Raw genomic sequence first — 19,268 nt, 5'->3', positions numbered from 1 at the left:
AAGAGAAAGAGTAGCTTACATTGAAATACTCTGCATAAAAAGAAAAAAGAAGAAATACCTATCAGGATAACTTTGCAATTACTATTTTGAAGTGTACGCTTGAATTGAAAGGATACTTTGCAGCACACAAAACACTGCAGCATTGTATGAAGTGAGTCACTGTCCCACAGAAAAATGAAATACCAAGGTTCTTGTAACTCACTCACACTGGACAAAACATAAAAATAGCAGGTCCAGCAATGCATGTTACAAATATCTGCTTCAGCTATCAGTTCAGATACAGAAACATAGAATGGTTTGAGTCAGAATGGACCTTAAAGATCATCTTGTTCCAACCCCTCCACCATGGGCAAAGACAACTGCCACTAGACCTGCTGACTGGAAAATGGGAAACATAACCCCATTCTGCAAAAGGGGGGAAAAGGAAGATCTAGGAGGCAGGATCACGGAGTGGATCCTCCTGGAAACTACGTTAGGGCACAGAGAAAATGAGATGACTGGTGACAACCAACATGGCTTTACTAAGGGTGAATTGTGTCTGACAAATTTGGTGGCCTTCTATGATGGGATTGCAGCATTGGTGGGTAAATGAAGAGCAACTGACATCATCTATCTGGACTTGAGCAAACCACTTGGCACTGTCCCACACGACATTGTTTTCTCTAAACTGAAGAAATGCAGATTTGATGGATGGATCACTCAGTGGATATGGAATCGGCTAGATGGTTGCAAAGAGTTGCAGTGAATGGTTCGATGTCCAAGTGGAGACCCATGACGAGTGCTGTTCCCCAGGGGGCAGTACTGGGATCAGTGCTGTTTAACATGCTTGTCGGTGACATGGAGAGTGGGATCAAGTGCACCTGCAGAAAGTTTGCTGACGACACCAAGCTGTGTGGTGCAGTCAACACACTGGAGGGAAGGGATGCCATCCAAAAAGACCTACATAGGCTTGAGAAGTGGGCCCATGCAAACCTCACAAAGTTCAACAAGGCCAAACGCGAGGTCATGCACATGGGTCAGGGCAATCCCAAGCATCAGTACAGGCTGGGGGATGCATAGATTTGAGAGCAGCCCTGCAGAGAAGAACCTGGGGTGTTAGAGGATGAAAAACCGATCGTTAGCCAGCAACGTGCACTTGCAGCCAAGAATGCCAACCATGTTCTGGGCTGCATGAAGAGAAGCGTGGCCACAGGTCAAGGGAGGTGATTCTCTCCCTCTACTCTGCTCTCATGACACCCCACCCACAGCACTGCATTCAGCTCTGGGGTCCCCAGAGGCACAAGAGGCACATGGACCAGTTGGAGTGATTCCAGAGGAGTGCCTCAAAGTTGATGAGGGGGCTGGAACACATCCCCTGAGAGGACAGGCTGATTGAGTGGGGGTCATCCAGCCTGGAAAAGCCTCCAGGGAGACCTTATAGTGGTCTTCCAGAACTTCAAGGTGGCCTACAAGAAAGGACGGGAGAAAGGGAGGGACTCTTTATCAGGGAGTATAGTGATAACATGAGGGGTAACAGTTTCAAACTGAAAGAGGGTAGATTTACAAACTTTAATTTGGACATCTCTATAAACTTTCATGGAAAAAACAGTCACAGATGTGGCTTTGCTTAGTAATCAACATTTTATACTCCTCACTACAAGAAAATCCATGTTTTGGTAAATTTAATGAAGCTCCATCCTCATCCTGAAGGTTAAAAGCAAAATTACAATTAGTTTCCTACAACTCTCAGCTTACTAAATTCTGTTGAAATTTAATTGTATGCAACATACTTTGTTTGCCCAAAACACTGACAGGTATTTGTTAATACCTCCTCCTTATGAAATTTTTATTAATTACTTCTGAAAAGTTTGTATTTCTGCTGTACTAGTCCTCTTTCTTACAAACTGACAGAAAACAAACACAAAGTAAATTACACACCTTAAAAGCACCTCTATCCAGAGAATAAAGGAAGTCAAAGAGCTTTAATATGAATTGCAGCTTTTCCCTCCTTTGTGTTGTGGAACTTCAAAGGACAGAAGAATAGCCTAAATCACGAGAGAAAATTCTGTTTAGAACTTCTACATGCTATCCTCAGCTAGAATGCCTATTCTCAGTTTAAGAATTATCTTACTTTTCTAAGATCAAGTCCATGACGTTAAGCAAAAAGAAGCAGACAAACACATTCTACTTCTGGAGGCTAAGTTTGCACATCATAACAAACCCGGTGCAGTGATTTTCCAATATTTTGGTCTCACCAATCTGCAGGTCTTAGTTCAGTTATTAAATCCTAAATGATTACTGCATATATTAAATGCTAAAAAAGTCAACTTTCAGAAGATTAACATACACTGGATTTATATTATGTTTTATTAGCTAAGAGAGTTAAGATTTAGGAAAAAAAGAAAGGGGAGCAACTTCTAATGTATGCACTCAAACCATGCTCAAATCTGCAGTTTTGGGTTTTTTTAGATACAGAAGCTAAAAAATTAAGCACTTTCTTCTGCTGTTTAATGCTTGTAATAGATCTTCAGAGAGTTTTTTCCCTTTGCTTTCTTGCTTCTTGCAGTTACAAGCTCTGATTTATGTTTCAATCTTACCAGTCCTATAGCACGCCGCTGGAGTCAGAGCATGTGAACATCAGCTTCCAATCCACATGTACCAGAGACCATTAATTATTTTGCACATTGCTAAACATATAAGCCAAGATGCTTGAATGAAACTGTCTGGGGTTTTTTTTTGTAGTCTTAAATCACATCAAATCATTATGAATGTACTTAAGTCCTTAGAAATGTTGTTCTTTTGCCAGACAGATTGCTGGAAGACATAATACTTCACAAAAATCAACTTAGGGATTTTGATGGAGACTCTTAGGTTACTGTGCAGCCTTCCAGCACTCAGATTTTCCTGATTTCCTTAAACTGTGGCATTTCTTGAAGAATGCTGTCTCCAAGAAGTAGAAATACACTTACAAGTCACTTCCCAAAGCTGCATTCCTGAAACCTGTGTCTTCTACTGCCAGTTTCCTTCCTCACAGCACTACATCAAATATGCATTGGTACTTTAATCAGGAGTCGAGGATTTAACATTTTCAAAAAGAAATGCACTTTCAGATATGGCTGTATCACCTTCAGACTGTGAAGACTCTACTAAAAATGTAGCTTCACTTGTTTGGATCACAGCAGATTTGTTCTTCAGCAGATGTAGAAAGAGACACTTCCTCAGTTCTAGGCCGTTTCGATGCTGGGGGATTTTGAAGACTGTCGTCAGATGGCAATGGCCTCTCTGGAATAGGCAGATTAGAAAATCATTTAAGCTGAGTAAATCCAGACTAAGAAAGTAAATTGGTTTGCTGAATTCACAAACAACTGAACACTCGCCAAAGAAAACTCAAAACTATAACCCTGGTTTGAGAGAGTCCAGCATCTGAAACAATGATGTACTGAAAGTACAAGGGTCTTTAAAGCCCACCTACAGGACCTGGAGAACATTACACCCAAGTGAATTTATTCTGCTTGGTTTCAAATGCATCCTTTACTATAAAAATGGTAGTGACATTCTGTCACATAAGCAGATACTCAAGGGCAACTGCAGTGAGAACATGTTTCATATTGTCAAAAACACCTTTCAAACACACCAAGACAACACAGAAGCTTTAGAATCTATAACTAGGTTTAGGCTTGTACTTGATTGGGCTTGTGGTATAATCTTATAGCTTATAACAGATGTCTGTAACGGAAAGAACTGATTGGCAAAAGGCTTTGCTGGATATTAGTAGCCACAAAAGCTTACCGTGTTCCTGTTCTGAGGAAGGAGATGTAGGAACTGTATCTGTATATGGAGAGGCTGGTGTATCTGGCTTCAGTGGAATCAAGTTTACTCTCCTTTAAAAGAGCAGAAACAGTTCAACTGCACCTTCAGAGCACAGTATCTTGGTCAAATATTTTAAAACCGAGACTGGATGTACTTCCTATTCCCCAGCCCCATCCATGTTAACACTTCAGATTCATAAATTTCTAGGGAACTCTTCTGCCCACTGAGGTTCACTAACAATTACTGTAAATCTCTTTTCTTCTGCTAAATCTCTTCCGGATGGCACTTAAAAATTAAGTACAGAAGTGTAAGAGGATTGAAACATTAAAAAAAAAAGTCTTACAAGTAGCATCATGCATGCTACTACAAGATGACACTCATGGCATAATCAGATTATATGATTAAATACAGTTTCAATCTCTCTTAAAAATAAAAATGCTAATTAGCTCCATCAGTCACCATCCCCTCCAGACGAAAATCACTTTCAACTACCTACAACACTTTCATTTGTTAGTTCCAATACAGATGGACATAGATGTGTAGAAAGCCATCACCTCCAAAATTTTTCTTGGCAATTGTTGATGAAATCCACTATCCTGCTTTCTCATTCACCACATCCTCCCTAGCCACCTACTAATTACAACATTCATATAAGAAGTTACAATAATCTCCTTTAATCCTAAAATAGCCTTGTTTTGCTGACAAAGTCTAGATCTCTAATTGCATGGCATCCTTACTGTTGCATATCAGCTCAGGATCTTATACTGCAGGCTGTAATACACACAATTTCTGAAAAACTAGGTTTTCACCTTAGGAAATCACCTTAATCAATGCCTTAAGCCTCACAGCCACGACTGTGGTCACTGAGGGTCTGTCTAGACTTGCACTCTTCACTTCTTAAAATATTTGTCAGAAGGGTCTTTAAATACTTTTTGTCAGCTAAAGACTTCAGGTACCATCTTTGTACAGAAAACGGGACCTGAAGACAGACACCTGTTGCTACCACATGGACAAGGCTTAAGTCAGGTGAACTTTGCTACTGCCTCACATTTAAGACATAAATAAAAAAAGCTGAACATTTAGGTTTCAGAAGACATTTTGACCCTTCAGTTGCAGTACAACTGAAACAAAAGGTTCCACATCAAGACAGCTACCACCAATACACTGGGCTGCGAATTTATGTCTAGACCTCAACCTTAAAACGTAGCACAACCACAGCTTGTCTTGGCCTTTTGTATTTATGACTGGAAATGGCAATATAAGTCTCACCTCGGCGTCTTGCTCCATGCTTGTAAAGTGTTGAGAGTAATCCTCCTGGGCTGCTTTACTTTAGTGCTCTGGCTAGCTGGCTGGCTGATTTTCCTCTCGTCTGAGGATGAAACTGGAATATTTCTTATGCCAACAGGTGTGGAAGGCAAATCCTTACCGATAGCTGTGGGTGTTCTAGGTTGGAGAGTGGGAGTGCTAGGATCAGTGACCCTGCTGGGAGGAGTCCCCTCTGTCAGCCTAGAGCCAGGGGAAACGACTTTGTGTGACTGGATCTTTTTCACTTTCTTCTCTGTTGCACCAGGAGTCCTGACATTTATTTGTGGCTTCTCCTTCAGTGGTTTTCCTAGTTCATCCTTCTCAAAGGTAACAAATGAACAGTATCCATCCGTGGAAGAAATAGCAAGGAAGGCTCCATCGCTGGACCTATTTGTAATTTTTTTTCCCATTAAGAGTAAAGGTCAGAACTCTTATTCAATCCTCACCCCCTCCATCTATAACACTTGCTGTACCCGTTCTTTCTTCCTCCCTTCCCCACGTACACGTATACATTTAAATAAAACTGCAGTCAAGTGAAAGATATCCAAATTAAATAAACAAAAGAACATCAATTCTGGCTTTTGCACCTGATTTAATCTCTCTTGTTTAATCTCTGATGGAATCGTCTGTGATCACCTGTAATATGCTGCTGCCAGCACCTGCACGCATTTGAGCTGGCACAAAACAAGGTTCAATTGCAGGTACACAAATCATCAACCACAGCTTCTGAAATACTGCTCAACTCTCCTCATTCAGACCAGTAGAGCAGTTCAAGCTCTTCGGCTGTGCTCCTTTTGCCAAGTAGAGGCAATGCCCACAATCACCATGCTGCTCACCTGAATGGGGTCTTTGTGCTGACTTCACCAAGTAACATCTAACTCTCACTGATTAAAAACACTTGATTTTTAAATTATTTTCCACTCCTCTCCTCTTGACACACAACAGTTTTCACAATGTCTGAGCATCAGTTATAATAACTGAAAAAACAGGCCTCTATGTGGTCCTCAGCTTAGGAATACTGGCTAGAATAGCATGAGAAGCAGCCTTGTCCAGCAGAGGGGCACATCCCGATTGCAAAACTTGAGTTCAATTTTAAGCTCCAGGTTTGACTCCACACATCAAGTCAGATAAATGACTTTGTCCCATACATGAAGAACCACTGAGCAGAACTGTGCAAATAAAGCATGATTTGGCCAGGATGCAGACACTTGAACTCAGAGACATGGCTACCAAAACCTTCAAATAACTTATCACCGGTTTCACTGCCTGAACAGTAAGTATTTTTCACAGGCACCTAGTACATTAGTTTTCATAAAAAAATTCCTTCTGCTTGTCCCCAGGGCGCTTGCACCCTGTTTCCCAATTGATAAAAGAACCATAATTCTCCAGTTTATAGGGCAAAAAAGAGGTGGCTTGCTGCTCAGACACTACAATGACAGTGAAAACACGTGTGTCATAAATGAAATGTAAAAATAAAGCAAGACACAAGAAGTTGTGTGGAACTTCAGTATGTAAAAAGGACACATCCCCCATCACAACAAATCTTAAGAACATAACAATTACCTACCACGAAATGTCACTCAGGGTGTGATAATGTATGTTAGAAACATAACCAAAGGGGAAGGACTGCTCAGTATCATAAAAAAGCACAGAATCTTCTGAAGCAACAGCAAACACCAGTCGATAGGGCAGATTAAACAGAGCAGGAGACGATTTCTGACTGATTTCATCTAGAATACAAAGAAATTAACACATCCAGAATTCTCTCTTGCATTCATTGCAAGGTAGTAACTGCACTAGTTTAATCACGAATCTAAATAAAGATTTCATTATTAATCAGTATCAAGATAATGGCTCAGAAGATAGCACTTCTATAAAGCTGCATGTCAAGTACTAATTTTTCTGTTGCCTAAAGTCTGCCCTTTATTGTCTTAGTTAAAGAGAGAGAAATTGGCAGAAGCTTTGTCCATCTGGATTGCTGTTATTTTGTTTTGTAAAGTTTATCATATACTTTTTGGCTGAAATTTTCTGGCATATTTATATGAATTTTAACACTAAAGTCCACACAAATACACTTGAAAATATAATGTAAATCAAGGCCATGACAAATTTATACCATCATGTTATATTCTGTAGGACTCAGTCAAAACAACGGATTTAGCTCCATTTGTGTATCTTCAGGTCCTAGCCAGTCTGTTTATCACAACATTAGTTCTTTGTAAGGCCCGATTATTCCAATTTCCACTGGAAGCTGAGAGCTAGCTAGCTGCTTTCAGAAACTGCCAGTATACAGAGCTTCTGTTCAGTTCCACGCTGATTATGGAGGGTATGCAATAAAACACACAGGCCATTAACATAATGTAAGGTAGTCACATCTATAGATTTCTAGACTACCACAGATTTTCACTTTTCTGGGTGTAAATTGCAGAACCTAAATGCTCTGTTTAGAGAAGATACAGAGACCAATAGCAGAGGCACATCTCCTTACTTTGCAACACATTGTTGTAACAGATCTAAAGATCGTGATGAAAATACAACAGGCAATCTCTAAATCCTGTACGGAATACTACAAACTGATCCTCTAAAACAAACGAGCAAAGTTCTGCCTTTTCACCAGAGTAAGACTGGTCTTGTTAAAATATAAACACTCCTGGATTCACAATAAGGCTGTTTTTAATCTCCAGGTAGGTTTTCATGCAACCTCACATAATGCTTTCCCCACCTCAGAACTGCTTTTCTGGTCAGTAACACCAGAACTGCTTCAGGTTTAGTTTTCTTGAATAAACATCAATGGTTGTTGCAAACTATACCAACTCTCCAGTGCTTCTGTGATGTGGGTAGTTGAAACTAACAGAAAATATTTTACTAGGTCGCTCCTTTAGTGCTAAGCCAAGTTATTTACTTTTACTCACACAAAATGGTTAAAAGTTAAAGAAAAATATTAAACAGTCTTTCTGTAGCCTACCAGGCCAAGTAATAACATTTATTCACTATATCAAAAGCTACTCACAACGTACTTAAGGCGAATTCAGGGTCTTAGAATCAGGAAACAGCTTCTAAGATGTGGTACAACACTAGTTTAATGGAATGTTAAAAGGCTAGGACATAAAATAGTAAACAGACACACTGGTCTTTTCACATATTTGCTGTAAAATCATACTCCCTGAAGGACTTACAGTACCTTTATTAAATGCTTGTCTCAACTCAAAGTAGACGGGACAGCAGCGAACAGCAACACTTGCTTTTCCAGGACATGGCAGGTGACCCACAGGCCTTTTATAAAGAATTGGTATTTCAGAAAACAGCATTTCATTTTTAATTTTTTTTTAATGAAAAAGTATTTTCATCTTATTAAACTCTACCTTTTAAGATTGTTTCTGGAGAAAACATACGTAGTGTTTGTTACATTTTCTCCCGATTCAACACAGCCAGCTGCAAAAATAAAGGTTAAAACGTTACTCATCAACTCAGAAAGGTACTGAGTACACACTTTATGTCCATAAACATTCTACTTCTCGGGAATTAGGTTTGTCAGTTGGGCAGGAGCTGTGCAACCTGAACGCAACTTAAAAAGGCATCAAAAATATTTATTTAGTGCTGTTTTTGTTTCCCTTACAGAAACATAGAATCAAGGTTGGAAAGGACCTTAAGATCATCAAGTCCAACCTACAAATTATATTTCCTCTTCAAAGCTTCTTTTTGATGTTGCCAGACATCTATAAAAGCAGTGCTGGTTGGAAAGAACTGATCCCCTCCTTGCAATGTTATTTTTACTATGGCTACAGAATGTTCTTAGAAAAGGACACAAACAAAAAGAGACCAGTCAAAAGAAATCACTCATTACTCTTCATTTCTATTTTAACAGAGCTGTATTGTTGCAGTTCACATGTTTGAGGCCAGAAAAGTGCCATTAAAGGAATTTTCATCACAGGAGAAACCTGGTGTTCTGGAGTGCTAACGGAAGAGTATTGTGGAGCCTCTCTTTTTTTCAATAGGAAGAATGAGGAATGGCATATTTAAGATAAATAAACATCTCCTAGCACCCTTGATGCACAATCGGACTAGAGCACAAAAGATATAATGTAACTTATAGAACACTTTCTCACATACCAGGAGTGAGTAAATAGGAACCATCAGGAGTAAAACTGAGCCTGCGGAAAAATGACTTCATGCCGTCATCATGAAACATCCGATAGCTCCTAGCCTGGAACATTGAAAATATGACTGTGTAAAGTGCCATGAACGTGTCAGCTGGAATTCAAGTGAGAAAAAACATCCAGTTGTACAATCCAATCTGATGGAACTTTTATTTTTAAAGATAAACGTTTTAAGAACCATGGCTCCTTCAGTCACTCTGTGCAGCACTGTAAGTTCCTGACAGCTAAGAAAAATAGTCCTTGATCCCTCTTCAGCTGCTAACCAAACATTCCAAGAGCAGTCACATTGGACCAGTAATAGCACATAAAAAATAGTAATAATCTGGAGAATATTATTTAATAGTCAACACAAAAGTCTGTTCCTTAGGCATTTCATTTTAACTCTAGTATTAGAAGTTTAAAGAGAACCGTAATTGCAAAATGCCGTCTCTCAGGCCTGTTCTTCAGTCTCTTTAAAAACTGTTACAAATGTTTTTACAAAAAAAGAAAAAGAATAGAAGTAATTAAAACGGTTATAGCCAGCTTGGAGGTGTTATTTTACTATCACGTAGAACTTTTCAGGAGGAAAAAGAAGTTTTGTTTTCCCTCTTAGGTTTAGAAAGAACTTCCTAAGTTTTCCTTAATTCACATTTTTCCTAAAAACCAGACCACCTTCTTGAAAATTTCAAGCTGTGGACTTTAAAATATTATTGCTATGTTATGTCCATTAATAAACTTGCAGCTACTGACAGACATGTCTAAAATTTCTCCTGTTACTGTTGTTTTCCACGCTCTTTTTAACATTTGCAACCAAAGCCACTATAATCAGCTGAACTTGAAAAAAATCAATACCAGCAGGCATAGTAATTTCTGCAAGGTTCGAGGAAAACTGAAGTGGTCTCTATTTACAAAATGCAAGGGTAGTAGTAGAACAATGTACCTCTCCTTCAGCTCCTGATCCAGATGGCATCTTAGTAACGTTGAAGGCTACACGCTTGGTTTGTGTGTTGTATACCCGCAGGACCCTAGACGATGGAGAGCAGAATCAGCTATGAACAGCTTCCCTTCACCCCAAGTTTCACACAACACTACAGGACCTCACCTCCCAGTCAGGACCGCCAAATATAAGTGATAATCACACATATAATTATAACTGATCACGAGACACCACAGGGGGAGGACAGGTTTTGATGGTTAAATCATCAATGAACCACTGACAATTGTTTGACTCAGTAAAGTTTGTGAAATATGCACTCACAAAGGACTGAGAGAATTAGAGGACAGTGACATTCCTACTTGTGCTGTAGTATGCTGTAGTAGCCAGTATGTCCCTGAGGAGTGGGAGCTCACCTCAAAGACAATTAGCTACTTCTCTGTGCTTCAGTTTCCTTTGGAATAAATGGAAACTGGAGTAAGTATCTGTACAGAATGTTGGAGCTCCCCTGAGTTCATCTCACTAAAACAGCAGCTAATCTACACGAACTCAATTGCTCATCCCACCATCCTCTCCTTTGCCAGCTCCAACCATTACTGAGTTATATTCATTTGTTAGGCTGGCAGAAAATCAATCTAACACAAAAACCAGACAGTTTTTGGTTGATTTAATGTGCTGAAACAGCTCCACAAAGAACCCTGGACAGAGGCTAGGAAAAGAAAATAGAATAAATGACAGAAATAGAATAGAAAATAGAAAAAGGGAAAATGTGGAAGACAGCTTCAGACTCCAAGAAAAACTTGTGCATCCTTCTATAACTTGGATTTCAATGCCGGTCATTTGAGTAAAGACACACAAATCTCACATAATCGATTATCAGAAGATATAGGCTCATCATGACCTAGGCGCCATCAACTTACTGTTTTTCTGAGGCTATTGCAAATCTTAAATCAAAATTACTTTTCCACTATTATGGCAATTTTCTTTACAGTTGGTGCCAGATGACATTCATTTATTAGCCAGCTGCACAGCCTTTCCGAGCAGCACATATGCACTAAACAGTTTAAGCTCACTCAAAGTTCTGACAAGAGCCAAGTTTATGAAGTGTGTGTTTAGCTTTCCCAATGACACCACTTACAAAACTGTTGGGGATGAAGGAAGTAAGAGGGAAAATCAAAGATATCAGCAGAAAAACATTTTAACTGATTTCCTAACCTGTTTATATATTCCCATAAAGTATCAAAGATGAACTTATTAGCTCCTTTAACAATGAAGAACGTGGCAGTCTCTTAAGATGTATTTGGTGTCTCTAATGACCAATACCATGAATACTTAGTTCTACAACAGTTTATGTAAGCTTATTTGCCTCTTAGAGAGGAACCATCTACGACAAGCAAAAGATTAATCACTAGAGTATCATCCTACTTTCACATCAACCTTCCCAAAGAAAAATCTGAATAAAAATAAAAGTCACATTTATCCCATATACTTGCTTAAAATTCATCATCAAGTAAAATAATACTATGGCAAAACACCTGGATCAAGAGCTCACCTATCACAACTCAGAGTTGCAATGTACTGGCCTAGAGGATCCCAGGTTACTCCTTGGACGTAACTCTTGTGTTCATTTAATATTGAAACCTTCTGTCCTGAAATTACAAACAGCTTTCAGATTCTAAATTCAAACGTGTTTAAAAACATTTCTTCATTTCAGAAATAAAACAAGACAAAATGTTTCAAAATATGGATAACTCATTTTTTAAACATGCAAAACTGCCAAGTTGATGGTACTTGATAAGAACATCAGAACAAGTTGCTTTATTTCTAGAATCTTCGCAAGTACAGGAAATTGTAACATTCCAATTTAAGGTTTGTTCCCTTCAAACTAACTCAGACAAGTAGCTTGGCCTTAGGCATTAAACATACAAACTGAGAATACTTCAAAGCAGAAGTATTTCAAAATCTTTGTGATTTAGAGAAAACTTCTCAGGCAAGTCTAGAATACTGTTCGACAGCTAACTGAATTTGGCTGAATACTGAGCCAGAAATTCCATCTTTAAAACATAACTTTCAGCTGGAGGGGGTATGTAGGAACTCTTCCGCTCTGCTGAACTAGCACTGAAAAATATATATACTACACACAGTCTCATCGATGCTTACATACAGGCAACTTTCAGAAACAATTCTACAGCAATGCTACCTCGCATTCTTCTACAGTTTATTCTGTCATGAAGATCTTTCAAAGGCATGGGCTCTCTGACCCCACTGATGTTTCTCAGTTGAATTTCTCAGATCCAAAGCATCATGATGAGATAAAGTTACAGATAGTTTCTCATTAAATACTTTGTTTTGAATACTCATGACAGGTGTCTTTTCTTCCTATTAAGCGCTGCTTTGTTGCAAAGAAATAGTAGAAGCTGACAAGTTTCAAAGACAACAGCTCTTCAGAGAGATTACACTAACAGAGTTGAGGCCATGCTGCGTAACACCAAAAGTCCTGGTGCAGCATTCTGTCTCTGGCAGTGGCCAACACTGCCTAAGAAAGAGTATAAGAACAGAGCAAACACATGGTATCTCTACAGGATACTCCATAAACTGCCAACAGTTTATACCTCAAGGACAAGCTAGTGTTATTCTCTTTGCACTGAACAAACATATAGGTTTTCACCATTAACTTTCTTCCAGTCATTAAAAAAACACAAACCAAACAATAAAAAACATGCAAGCTTTCAGTTTGGGTATTACTGGAAGCTATCCTTGAAACTCATTCCTTTCACGTGCCTAAAACTTCAATCACAGAACCTACATTTTATGTTAACAGCTTACTACTTCCAACTTGCTAGCTGTCTCTCTGCCTAGAAGACACCCTCCATGGCATTAGCATTAATTGCATGCTAAAAGAAAGCAGTGAGAATGGAAGACATTATACCTAAGTAATAGTAATATATATTATATTAGCTTTAATAATAATTCTAATAATAATAATTCTAATAGATACATCTCTTTAAAGTCATTACAAGCAGTCTGAGATGTAAGAGACATTTGGTCACAATGCCCTTACACATTACCGGTGCTCTAAGCACACACACTCTTAAAACTGAACATGCATGTATTTATGGTAAAGACTTTTGGAAAGGATTATACGTGACGGTTTGGATGGGAGAGACATTAAGCAACAAAACAAAAAACACAGAAAATGGCAGCAGCAGAACATTTGTATTTTTGTGTGTGCACATACTGAAAAATTAATCTGGATTCTGCTTTATTTTTCTTAATTAGATGCAAAATACTAGAAATATATGATAAAAGGTTAACATTAGAGGAAGTTAGGTATTTCCACATCAAATTGAAGTAAAAGTAATTATTACATTGCTAATATGAAAACATTAAGCTGCTGTAAAGCAGCCTAACCTAGCTGGTTATTACTAGAACTTCTAAAGATGGGCCTTTCTTGGAGAATACAAGCAGTGGAACAAGAACAAACAAAAGTGTTTTCCCTACTGGAGTCTAAAAAACACACATCTTGAAAATAGAGCCTGCATCCCACACTCGCTTCCCACTGTTAACCTAAGGAGTTAGTTACCTAATACCAATCAAGTTTTGTTTGTTTGTTTGTTTGAGTGTGGGGTGGAGTAAAACGCTAAGGTCACGGGTTCGATTCCCGTTGGGTCCCCATGGGTTGCCTGATCTAGTCGAGAGGTGGCGTCCCTGGCGACAGGGAGGCTGGATTAAAATGATCTCTAAGGTCCGTTCCAGCCTAGGCCATTCTATGATTCTATGAATACACAAGCTGCTTATTTAGGAGTTTGAGGGGAAAAAATTGGGTGAAATATATTTCCTGAATACTCCAGATTTAGGAGATTGCTTATGTGTCAATTTTTATGGCCTGAGGATATCTTTATAGGCTGGGCTATCTGCCTCACTATTCCAGAAACCTAGCAATCAAACAAAAAAAAGATGCTTTCAACTCTTTTGTTAAATATTATGAGGCAGTTGCATCAGGACTGGAGATGCAAGCATTTACCTTTACTGACATCCCACATTATAGCTGTGTTATCTACAGAAGCAGATGCCATGTAATTTCCATCTGAGGTCCAACAAATATCATATACATCTTCTAAGTGACCTCTGAAAGATAGAAGAGAAGAAACAAACTATTAAATTAAAAATTAACAGGTATATGTAAACATAAATCTTACGTATTTTAGTTTAAAAAAATCACAGGCAAATAACTGAAAAAACCCATGAAACACAGAAAATTAAGTTTGCTCTAGATACAGTTGAAAAAACAATGCAAGATATTTAGAAACACCTAGAAGGGCTCCATCAAAAACAGTTTTTATTGCTTGTCATTTGAAGACTCATTATACAGTATTGTAACTTTAATATTTACAACACCAAGTTTAGGGAACGGAGTTTTGGTTTGTTTGCTTTAAGAGATTAATTGTAACGTTTCTAAAGGATGACGTAGGTGCTCCCAAGAACCCTATGAGCACTTCTGCAACTGTTTTCACATAGACTTCAACAGTTGCAGGGAATGTATCAGTGACAGATAGTAGAGTTACTCATTTTTTGTAAACAAGTGTAAATGCTTAATGATTTTATCAGCATAGACAGATAAAGACCAAAACTTTGAACAAATACCACACAGAAAGCAAGGCAGAGTTATACATACTGCTCATTCAAAACGCATTTGTGTGTCCCAAACCACTAATTTCTTTCAGATTTCAGCTGAGAGTGAGAGAACACTGTTGCAGTTCAACTGTCAGTGCTAGTTTGATGTCTTAGCCACTATCAGCTAACATTTACCTAGTCTTAGCAGGCACAGTGTGCATATTTTATTAATCATGGCGTGTTTGAAACAAAAGCTGTTTAATACAGTAGATTTTCAACTATTAAAATTAACTAGTTGAAATAGATTGGTTGAGCCTCACAGCTAACATCTGGCAAAAATGCACGAATCGTTTCATCTACTGAGACTTTTTGCTTTAATAATGATCAACAACGCCACTATAAAACTAGTAAATTAAAATTCACATTTACTTTATGTATTTCTGTGCTAAGCTTGAACTGACTGCAAATCTCAGGAATCCATTCCAGAGCACGTCAGTTATGTCCTGTAAGTGCCAAAACTTCTGCCTTAACAGAAGACGTACATTGACACTGTGACAAAAATACTAAATCCAATAAAAGGATGAATATTAGAGCAAGCAAATTTTAGAGCGCATTGAAGTTCAACATATGTACGCTGCGCAGAAGAGTGTACCAGATGATAAGAAACCACTAGGGAACTAAAAACACTGAACAGAAAACAAACTTTTAAAACATTAAACTACCTTAAAGTTTTAACAACTGTCCAGTTCTCTTTGTTGAGCTGAGCTTCATCTTCATCCTGAAAAACTAATGGTTCCAATTCTTTGCTATCATTCAGCTTCCACAATAAGATAACAGCATCTGTAGAAGAAAATATATGAAGCTTCTTTTTTTTCCCACTCATTATTTCACTAATGCATTACATTCAGTTCAACATTTCAATTATCTTACGTAAGACATTTCTCACCATCTCCTCCAGATGCTAGGATCTCACCGCTTGGAGAGAAGCGCACAACATTTACTGCTTTGGTATGGCGGGCGAGGTTGGACAAGAATTCCACAATTGCTTTTCCATCTGGCCCTTTTTCCACTTTCCATATCTAGTTACAAAAGCATTACAGACAGTTTTCAGGAATAAGACATAATATATACATGCACCACTTCAATAATCCAAAATTTACTCCTTGGGTAGTCATTCTGAATTTACTACCTGAAACTTTCAGAGCTAAAGCTGCACCACAGATTTTCCCTCTATGAGCTACAGCTGTGCACTGGGTTTATGTGGCAAGTTTTGGGTAGCTGAAGAAGGCTTCAGGGGTGCCTTTTGTGAGAAGGCATCAGAAACTGTCCCCACATTGGACAGAGACAGTTGCAGCTGCCTCCAAGACTGTCACCATAGCTGGCCAAAGCCGAGCCCACTGGCGATGCTGGAGGCACCTCTGTGATAACATATTTGAGAAAAGGTAAAAGCCACTGCACAGCACCTGAGAAATAAGAGTAAGAAAAACAGGAGCAAAACAGTCCTGCAGACACCAAGGTCAGTGAAGAAGGAGGGGAGGAGGTGTTCCTGGCTCTGGAGCAAAGGTTCCCCTGCAGCCCCTTGAGAAGGTCATGGTGACACAGGTTGTCACCCTGCAGCCCATGGATGTCTATGGTGGAGCATGTTCACATGCAGCCTGTGGAGGACCCCACGTCAGATCAGGAGGATGTGGCCTGAAGGAAGCTGCAGCCAGTGGAAAGCCTGCACTGGAACAGGCTCCCAGAAGGAGCCCACTTGCAGGAGCAGGTGTTCAGGCATGACCTGTGACCCCATGGGGGACTCACACCAGAGCAGTCTGTTTGTGAAAGACTGTATTTCACAGAAAGGACCCACAGTGGAGCAGTTTGTGATAAACTGTAGCATGTGGGAAGCACCCACGTTGGAGAAGTCTGTGAAAGACTGTCTCCAGTGGAAGGGACCCCACACTGAAGCAGGGGAAGTGCTGGAATTAAACCCTAGTTTTCAGTGAATCATAGAATGATTTGTGTTGGAAGGGACCTTAGAAGACCATCTCATTCCAAGCCCCCGACCGTGGGCAGGGATACCTCCCACCAGACCAGGTTGCTCAAAGCCCCATCCAGCCTGGCCTTGGACACTGTCAGGGATAAGGCACCCAACAGCTTCTCTGGGCAACCTGTTCCAGTGTCTTTCCACCCTCATAGTAAAGAACTTCTTCCTAATATCTAATCTAATCTACCCTCTTTCAGTTTGAAACCATTACCCGTCTTAATCACTACATTCCCTGATACAGAGTCTCTCCTCTTCCTTCCTGTAGGCTCCCTTGAAGCACTGGAAGGCTACTATAAGGTCTCCCAGTTGACTTCTCCAAGCTGAACAGCCCCAACTCTCTCAGCGTGTCCTCTCAGGGAAGGTGCTCTTGCCCTCTGATCATCTCTGTGGCCCCCCTTTAGACCTGCTCCAAAAGGTCCATGTCCTTCTTATGCTGGAGGCCACCGAGCTGAAAACAGCCCTGCAGGTGCTGTGTCAGGAGAGCAGATGAGAGGGGGAGAATTACCTCCCTTGACCTGCTGGCCACACTTCACTTGATGCAGCCCAGGATGTGACTGGCCTTCTGGGCTGCAAGGACACGTTCCTGGCTCATACTCAGTTTTTCACACACCAACACCCCCAAGTCCTTCTCTGCAGGACTTCCCGTGCCCAGGGTACTTGGGTCAAACCATGACAAAGCCTTACAGAACACATGCAGGCCCAAAAGACAGTTAAAATGTAGAATTATTATGCAAAGACAGATAAATAGAAAAATGTTTACACATATAGCAGAGAACAAACATGAATTCTTTGCACTGGAGTTCATTACTAAAGAGCACAGGGAGGCAGGGAGGGTTCCAGACTGGAACTCTTCTTTATTGTAGGATGAGTTTGAGGAACTGTCTCAAACCAAAAGGTTAGCAATAAAGATCTTAGTAAAACAAGCAAAAAGAAAAGTTTTTTAGAGGAAATCACCAGAAGTCCTGTTCTCACCTCTGCCATCAGAATAGTTCCACAGAATGTTTATCAATATGGTGATAGGTGTTTTATATATATGTAAAAATATATATATATATAAAAGATACTGAAGCAACCTATAGGAACCCAAATCCAAACCAAACAGCTCAACAGTGATGGGTAATGTACTCTGTTTCACACTCAGCTCCAAAAAACAGGGGAGGCAAACCTGTAATTTTTTAAAAAGTGCCCTAACAGCGACCCAGAAAAACTCTGACCACTATGTCTACCTTCCATACAAAGAAGCTTTTAAACAAATAAATAAATTCATTTTATTTCTCTGCAAAGGAAATTGTGCCTCGTATGGCCATTAACTTGATTCCAGGAGCTGAATAACATCCAGATAAAAAGAGCGTGGTTCATCCGGTGCACACAATTTCTCAAAGCTTTTCAACTAGGGCTGAGGGTTTCAGAGAAACCAAGAGATCACTGAATGATAGGGACACTCTCCACATGCATTAAGAATTGGGAAGACAGTAAAAAACTGCCTGGTTTTGCAAAGGTGAATCCTACAGCCTCTTCTGGGGTCTGTGTTATTTAGCATTTTCAGAAGTGATTCTCAAAGGAATGAACAACTGATTAACACAGGTTTCTAGCACCAACACAAAATTTCTTACGAGAGAAGCATCTGAAACTGAGTGAAAACAGCTGTAGAAAGACCTCATACCACTGCATGTCTACTTATAAAATGGTAGATAAAACTCAACCTTGGTAAACATGAGGAAATTAAAACCAGTTGTTTCTCACTAACCCAGAAGATTGGGCCCTAAATTTGCAGTTACTACTCAGGAATATCACGCATCAGTCAATGCAGGTAATTTTCTAACAGTTCAACACTCAGCAGCAGAACTCCAGGATGCAAGGGGAGCCGTTGCTCTGTATATAGCTGTACGACTTACACGCTTTCCCTAAACCATTTACCGCAGGTGCCATGTACTGACCAATAATCCAGTCCCTTGGATAAGGAGCCAGTTCATGCTCTGCACGTGCTACACACCCAAACGAAACAGGTCTGAAACTTACCCGAACGGCTGTGTCCACACCTGCCGAGGCCAGTCGATTGATCTTCCCATCAGCTCCACGTTGGAAGTCTAAGCTGTAAACAGGCTCCTTATTGTGCCATGCTATTTCACAAGTGATGACCTTCATGTCTGCTAAAGGAAACAGAGCAAATACCAGAGAAATTCTTGTTTCTTATGACAGAGGCAATCAAAGTTAACGCGGATTTCAGAAGCATCACCACCAGGTCCCCTAAAAATTGCATTCCAGGACCTGACAAGATGGTTTAAGGAAGACTGTTTCTAAACGCTATGATTTGTCATGGCTGAAGTTACCGCCTGGGTGCTGCACGAGGATAATAAACCCGTGCCTCTCAGTGGGATTAAACGTTGTGACAGAAGCACAGGACAGGGTTACAATAAACACCAAATCCCGGGGGCAGCCACCGCCGCCCCCCGGGGCCTGC

The 19,268-nt window shown here is 39.8% G+C and overlaps 1 protein-coding gene across 1 annotated transcript; it reads right to left on the bottom strand.

Annotated features, from left to right (window-relative positions):
• Positions 1 to 3,139: 3,139 nt before the first annotated feature.
• CHAF1B (chromatin assembly factor 1, subunit B (p60)) lies at positions 3,140 to 18,958 on the bottom strand. The gene is made up of 13 exons (XM_009866121.1): positions 18,827 to 18,958; positions 15,725 to 15,857; positions 15,501 to 15,618; positions 14,189 to 14,292; positions 11,717 to 11,813; positions 10,171 to 10,255; positions 9,205 to 9,298; positions 8,457 to 8,526; positions 8,276 to 8,367; positions 6,662 to 6,824; positions 5,059 to 5,481; positions 3,769 to 3,860; positions 3,140 to 3,261 (listed from the first exon to the last, which is right to left on the bottom strand). Exons 1-13 carry the CDS (start codon positions 18,950 to 18,952, stop codon positions 3,140 to 3,142), a joined length of 1,719 nt encoding a protein of 572 aa, XP_009864423.1. The 5' UTR covers positions 18,953 to 18,958.
• Between the last annotated feature and the right edge of the window lie 310 nt (positions 18,959 to 19,268).

This window comes from Apaloderma vittatum, unplaced genomic scaffold (assembly GCF_000703405.1).
Source record: "Apaloderma vittatum isolate BGI_N311 unplaced genomic scaffold, ASM70340v1 scaffold1873, whole genome shotgun sequence".
In the NCBI taxonomy this organism is placed as follows: Eukaryota; Metazoa; Chordata; class Aves; order Trogoniformes; family Trogonidae; genus Apaloderma; species Apaloderma vittatum.
The sequence above is the reverse complement of the archived record's forward strand: the minus strand, read 5'-3'. Positions and strand labels throughout refer to the sequence as shown.